The 7,260-nt window shown below is 43.7% G+C and overlaps 1 protein-coding gene across 1 annotated transcript; it reads left to right on the top strand.

Moving 5' to 3' along the window:
- Window positions 1–3,917: 3,917 nt before the first annotated feature.
- On the top strand, window positions 3,918–6,475 carry LOC133544388 (tubulin alpha-1A chain-like). The gene is made up of 4 exons (XM_061889646.1): window positions 3,918–4,535; window positions 4,646–4,868; window positions 4,942–5,090; window positions 5,168–6,475. The coding sequence occupies exons 1-4, from the start codon at window positions 4,533–4,535 to the stop codon at window positions 6,146–6,148; spliced, it is 1,356 nt and encodes a 451-aa protein (XP_061745630.1). The 5' UTR covers window positions 3,918–4,532; the 3' UTR covers window positions 6,149–6,475.
- The last annotated feature ends 785 nt before the right edge of the window (window positions 6,476–7,260 follow it).

Genomic DNA, 7,260 nt, shown 5'->3' with positions numbered 1-7,260 from the left:
CCATCGGGCAAACGAGAGGTTAATAAGTAATGGGTCAACAAAGAGTAACCAAGGAAGACAAATGTGGAGAGGTCACATGTCTCCAAGGTACCTGAACAGGCAAGAGTCAATATGCAATACTCACGTTGCACATGAACACTTTGGGCCTTTAAAAAGATGCAACATATGATAGTTAGATTCCAATTAGATTTATGTGTGTGACTAAAATATGACAGCTTACTGTACATGTTTCTCATTGTACTGATGGCGTGCATGTTGTGTTACATCCAACTGATTACAGAGCTTATAAGATAGCCCATCATTAAGAGAACCTTGTTTAAAACCCTTCTATGGTGTTGGGGTCTGTGGGACCTGTTTTCATGTTTTATGAAAAGAAAAAGGATACAATTAATTTATTTTTCAAACTGAGACTCACTGACTTTGGCTCATTTTCTGTGAAGAACATATATCAGAATGCATATTTAATGACCATACACCCCCCTTACACAATTACATATAAGATGTCTGCATCCACTGGACCCGGGGATAATAGAAGTGTGGAAATTGATGTTTTGTGTACCACAAACACACACAGCAGCCTAGACAGGAGGATGACAGAGTATAGGTACATAGACACATCAGAGGGTCAAATGTGCGAGAAAATGAGAGCAAACAGTGTTGACAAAGAATGTTGCAACCTTGTGTGGGAAGCGCAGTTGCAGAAACACAAAAGAAGAATCCCTGTGGGATGCAGAAACTGGCAGAGACATTTTCCGTGCAACGTTCATATTGTTGTTACTCAGCCTGCATTTGTGGCTCCGAGGGACCCCTTGCATTTTGTGGCTTTTAATGCCTCACAATCAAACACTTTGCCAATGTCTGTATGAACTCCTAAATGGACTGCAAATGTCATTACTTATAGATTTTTTGTTATTTTCTACAAACTTGCATTGGAGCAGTTTTTTAAGGAAAACTTCCACATAGATTGGATTTATGTGTGTTGGATGTATATGGTGCAATGTTTTGCATCCAGAGAACCCAGCTCGAGTATTCTCAAGGCTGATGAACATTTGATTTTTCTTCTGTTCAATGAAAAGTTTGGTGTCATTATAAAAATACAGACACATTGCTATCTGAACAATGGTTTGTCCCCAACCAGAAACTGGAGGTTTCCTTAGATGAGGTGGTTGCAACCCAACAAATGAAATAATATCACACCCCTGGGGGCCTCCATGTGTCACTGCAACCACGTCAACAATGTAGCAGATAAGCTGAGATAAGCCTCACCACCAGGAGTGACATTGTCATTTGACACGATTCCAATTGTTTATCAATCAGAGTTTATTTACATAGCTCTTAATCACAAGTGTCTCAAAGGCCTCATCCTGGGCTCAGATCCCACACCAGGGCAAGGAAAAACTCAAGCCAATCAATACAGGGACTGCATGGCAAATTGGGGAGAGTGGCCGTGCCAGCAACCTGAGGGTTCCTGATTCAAGTCCCACCTTCTACCAACCTCGTCGTGTCCGTTGTGTCCTTGAGCAAGACACTTCACCCTTGCTCCTGATGGGTGCTGGTTAGGGCCTTGCGTGGCTCTTGCCATCTGTGTGTGAATGTGGAAATAGTGTCGAAGTGCTTTAAGTACCATGAAGGTAGAAAGGCTATACAAGTACAACCCATTTACCAACGGCTAGGGTTAAAATAAGTTTCTGTATTGCATTTTTGTCATGTATGACTGATCCATTTCTTTTTTTACAGAAAATAGAAACATAAAAACAAGCAACCCAGTACAATAAAACATTGGGTCAGTTTGCCATTCAATACTTGATTTTTAAATAAAACAGGCATTGTTCTGTTGTTCCGTGTGCTACTTTGATCCAAGAAATATCCACACTAGCAACACTAAAAATAAGGGCATGAATAGAATTACAATGATTGGAACGTTGAATGGAAGTACTTAATATTTTATACACACATTGGCAGCCCTGTATAATCAATCAATGTTTACTTTTATAGCCCTAAATCAGCAGTGTCTCAAAGGGCTGCACAAGCCACAACGACATCCTCGGCTCAGATCCCACATCAGGGCAAGGAAAAACTTAACCCAATGGGATGACAATGAGAAACTTTGGAGGGAACCACAGATGTGGGGACTCCTAAACCCCCTGGGCAACCGGTGCAATAGATGTTGATTGGATTTAACATAATAGTTTGAGAGTCCAGTCCATAGTGGATCTAACATAATAGTGAGAGTCCAGTCCATAGTGGATCTAACATAATAGTGTGAGAGTCCAGTCCATAGTGGATCCAACATAATAGTGAGAGTCCAGTCCATAGTGGATCTAACATAATAGTTTGAGAGTCCAGTCCATAGTGGATCTAACATAATAGTGAGAGTCCAGTCCATAGTGGATCTAACATAATAGTGAGAATCCAGTCCATAGTGGATCTAACATAATAGTGAGAGTCCAGTCCATAGTGGATCTAACATAATAGTGTGAGAGTCCAGTCCATAGTGGATCTAACATAATAGTGTGAGAGTCCAGTCCATAGTGGATCTAACATAATAGTGAGAGAGTCCAGTCCATAGTGGATCTAACATAATAGTGTGAGAGTCCAGTCCATAATGGATCTAACATAATAGTGTGAGAGTCCAGTCCATAGTGGATCTAACATAATAGTTTGAGAGTCCAGTCCATAGTGGATCTAACAAAATAGTGAGAGTCCAGTCCATAGTGGATCTAACATAATAGTGTGAGAGTCCAGTCCATAGTGGATCTAACATAATAGTTTGAGAGTCCAGTCCATAGTGGATCTAACATAATAGTTTGAAAGTCCAGTCCATAGTGGATCTAACAAAATAGTGAGAGTCCAGTCCATAGTGGATCTAACATAATAGTGTGAGAGTCCAGTCCATAGTGGATCTAACATAATAGTGTGAGAGTCCAGTCCATAGTGGATCTAACATAATAGTGTGAGAGTCCAGTCCATAGTGGATCTAACATAATAGTGTGAGAGTCCAGTCCTTAGTGGATCTAACATAATAGTGAGAGTCCAGTCCATAGTGGATCTAACATAATAGTATGAGAGTCCAGTCCATAGTGGATCTAACATAATAGTGAGAGTCCAGTCCATAGTGGATCTAACATAATAGTGAGAGTCCAGTCCATAGTGGATCTAACATAATAGTGAGAGTCCAGTCCATAGTGGATCTAACATAATAGTGAGAGTCCAGTCCATAGTGGATCTAACATAATAGTGTGAGTCCAGTCCATAGTGGATCTAACATAATAGTGTGAGAGTCCAGTCCATAGTGGATCTAACATAATAGTGTGAGAGTCCAGTCCTTAGTGGATCTAACATAATAGTGAGAGTCCAGTCCATAGTGGATCCAACATAATAGTGAGAGTCCAGTCCATAGTGGATCTAACATAATAGTGAGAGTCCAGTCCATAGTGGATCTAACATAATAGTGAGAGTCCAGTCCATAGTGGATCTAACATAATAGTGAGAGTCCAGTCCATAGTGGATCTAACATAATAGTGAGAGTCCAGTCCATAGTGGATCTAACATAATAGTGTGAGAGTCCAGTCCATAGTGGATCTAACATAATAGTGTGAGAGTCCAGTCCATAGTGGATCTAACATAATAGTGAGAGTCCAGTCCATAGTGGATCTAACATAATAGTGTGAGAGTCCAGTCCATAGTGGATCTAACATAATAGTGTGAGAGTCCAGTCCATAGTGGATCTAACATAATAGTGTGCGAGTCTAGTCCATAGTGGATCTAAAATAATAGTGAGAGTCCAGTCCATAGTGGATCTAACATAATAGTGAGAGTCCAGTCCATAGTGGATCTAACATAATAGTGAGAGTCCAGTCCATAGTGGATCTAACATAATAGTGTGAGAGTCCAGTCCATAGTGGATCTAACATAATAGTGAGAGTCCAGTCCATAGTGGATCTAACATAATAGTGTGAGAGTCCAGTCCATAGTGGATCTAACATAATAGACATACTATGCTGTATATAACTAATATAACATAATAATCATGAAAGTCGAGTATAACCTCCACAGTTTTTATAATCTCATAATTTACATTGAGATAAGTGTATAAAATCAATGTTGTTCACCTTGCTAAATTGAAGGTGTGTGGGTGTGCACAAGAAGACCTTCGTCAAAGAAACATTTCATTCGAGCACCACAGAAAATGACTTGTTGTCTCTGAACACATCAGGTTTTTAGCAACCTTGTTGTCTTCCCTCACAAGACCGGCTGAAACATGAGGAGACGCAGCGGCTGTGTGTCGCATTTCACATTAAGTCCGCGCATTGCTTGTTACCGACGGCAACCATTGTCACAGGTCAGACTTCTTGCTGTTCTGTGCCCCTCCTCCTGTGTCGCTTGCTTCTGCAGATCCTCTGGTTGCCACAACATGCCATGCTGCTGCCAGGCAACACTGCGCTATAAAGCAACACACTGCCTCGGGGCTCGCAGCAGCATTTCCAAGCACTTATCTCAGGTAACCAAGAGAACTACCATCTTCAAGAGTTATGGTAAGACATCAGCACAATCCTTTCCTTTCTATGCAAGTGGTAATCAAGCTTAAGGATAAAACTAGGGTGTACAATGTGGTTCTCAACCTCTGAACCACTACTTCTTGCAGCGTGAATGCATCTCCATCCACGTCGGCCAGGCAGGAGCCCAGATCGGCAATGCATGCTGGGAACTGTACTGTCTTGAGCACGGCATCCAGCCAGATGGTCAGATGCCAAGTGACAAGACCATCGGAGGTGGCGATGACTCCTTCAACACCTTCTTCAGTGAGACTGGAGCTGGCAAACATGTCCCCAGAGCAGTCTTTGTGGACCTTGAGCCCACGGTCATTGGTGAGACAAGACAAGCCCAAATAATCTGGCAGTAAATCAAACATCAGAGTATAATATACTGCTTGCCTACTAGATGAAGTGCGTACTGGAACCTATCGCCAGCTCTTCCATCCTGAGCAGCTGATCACAGGAAAAGAGGATGCTGCCAACAACTACGCCCGTGGTCACTACACCATTGGCAAGGAAATCATTGACCTGGTTCTGGACCGGGTTCGCAAACTGGTGAGTCCTCTGAATAATGTGATCAGATATTTTGGGATGAATTCAGTTGAAATTAATGAAGCTTTTTGCCTACGCAGGCTGACCAGTGCACTGGCCTCCAAGGTTTTCTTATCTTCCACTCCTTTGGAGGGGGAACCGGTTCTGGTTTCACCTCTCTGCTGATGGAGCGTCTCTCGGTGGATTATGGCAAGAAGTCCAAGCTGGAGTTTGCCATCTATCCGGCTCCTCAGGTGTCTACTGCTGTGGTGGAGCCGTACAACTCCATCCTGACCACGCACACCACCCTTGAGCACTCTGACTGTGCCTTCATGGTGGACAACGAAGCCATTTATGACATATGCAGGAGAAACCTGGACATCGAGCGTCCCACCTACACCAACCTTAACAGGCTTATTGGTCAAATTGTCTCTTCAATCACGGCCTCGCTTCGCTTTGATGGCGCTTTGAATGTGGATTTGACAGAGTTCCAGACCAACCTGGTGCCCTACCCACGCATCCACTTTCCTCTGGCGACCTACGCCCCCGTCATCTCAGCAGAGAAAGCGTACCACGAGCAGCTGTCTGTGCCTGAGATCACTAACGCTTGCTTCGAGCCAGCCAATCAGATGGTAAAATGCGACCCTCGCCACGGCAAGTACATGGCGTGCTGCCTGCTGTACCGCGGGGACGTGGTGCCGAAAGACGTCAACTCTGCCATCGCCACCATTAAAACCAAGCGTACCATCCAATTTGTGGACTGGTGTCCCACTGGCTTCAAGGTGGGAATAAACTACCAGCCCCCCACTGTGGTCCCTGGAGGAGATTTGGCCAAAGTCCAGCGGGCTGTGTGCATGCTGAGCAACACCACCGCCATCGCTGAGGCATGGGCCCGACTGGACCACAAGTTTGACCTGATGTACGCCAAGAGGGCCTTCGTGCACTGGTACGTCGGCGAAGGAATGGAGGAGGGAGAGTTCTCTGAGGCCAGAGAAGACATGGCCGCCCTGGAGAAGGACTACGAGGAGGTGGGCACGGACACCGTTGGAGACGATGGAGAGGAAGAAGGGGAGGAGTATTAACTGAAGTACTACCTTCCAAAAGCAACGCTGAATCATTAGTTGGCATTCTCTGCCTTGTAGTGCGATGAAGATGTTTTGTTTTAATCATGTTTTTCACTCTCTGGTATTCGACACCATCAACAGCCCTGAGACTGTTGCAAAATGCAATGTCATGTTTGTTCTTTCCGCTTGTAAGACTGCAAAACAACACGCTCAGTACTCAACGCAAAGTGGACCAACAAGCCGAATGCTTTGCAAAATCTCGCCTGGACTCTGTTTGCTTTTACTCTCCTGATATTAACAAGATGTGCACGTGTTGCTTTTGCAATAAAGTATCTCAAACTCAAAGCATGACATTCCTGTCTTGATTGTAAAGCTGACCTGATGTCCGTGAACTATAGAATGAGATCTAACAAAGATGTTGAAGAAAAGTAAAAGTGGATGACATAACGAGGGACAACTGAACAATTCTCTCTTTCATCATCATTGTATTACTGTTTTGATAACTACAATTAACACATTTAAGTCGCGTTCCTGCGGTCCCACTGATACATACGCCAGATGCCAGGTGTGCAGAGTTGACAAATGTTTTAATGATTGGTTTTTCACAAACTTATTCATACAAAAACGTTCTTCCCGGACTTTGCAGTCTCACCAATACTCCCTCTCCCTCCAGCGCTCGGTCGCTCATTGTTAAAGACAACAGATAATTAGATAGACACCTACCACCTGTGAAATCTACCTGCCAGCTGTGTCTCGCCGTCAGCACATGCCCCACCCCTATCCGATGGCGCTCGTCCTCAGCAACATAGATCTTTGCTCCTGCAGGCGCGCTGGCCACATCTCCCTCCACACAGTGTAAAACTGTTTATACTGTACCTGTCAAGTGTTTTGCTATTTTCGCTTTGCTTATCCCACACTTGAAAGGATGTACCAATGCTGAATATGCCTTCTGGATTTCACCCAAAAGACCAGACCGTTGTTATTTTTTTCCTTTTATTTTCCTTTAGTTAGCAACTGTGTCTTCAAACAATGAAACAGCTTATTTTTCCTTTTTAGTAGCCTTTAGCAGCTTTTGGCAGCTTTAAGGAGCTTTTAGTAGTCCTGGTAGCTTTAAGGAGCTTTTAAGAGCT

The sequence above is a fragment of the Nerophis ophidion genome, linkage group LG27 (genome assembly GCF_033978795.1).
Source record: "Nerophis ophidion isolate RoL-2023_Sa linkage group LG27, RoL_Noph_v1.0, whole genome shotgun sequence".
In the NCBI taxonomy this organism is placed as follows: domain Eukaryota; kingdom Metazoa; phylum Chordata; class Actinopteri; order Syngnathiformes; family Syngnathidae; genus Nerophis; species Nerophis ophidion.
Note: the sequence above shows the minus strand (reverse complement) of the source record. Positions and strands in the feature narration are given on the sequence as shown.

Excerpts from the sequence above, each read along its gene's own strand:
- LOC133544388 (XM_061889646.1), top strand. Across the intron at positions 4,869-4,941 it reads CCTTGAGCCCACGGTCATTG|ATGAAGTGCGTACTGGAACC; the intron begins GTGAGACAAGAC and ends CTTGCCTACTAG. Across the intron at positions 5,091-5,167 it reads TGGACCGGGTTCGCAAACTG|GCTGACCAGTGCACTGGCCT; the intron begins GTGAGTCCTCTG and ends TTGCCTACGCAG.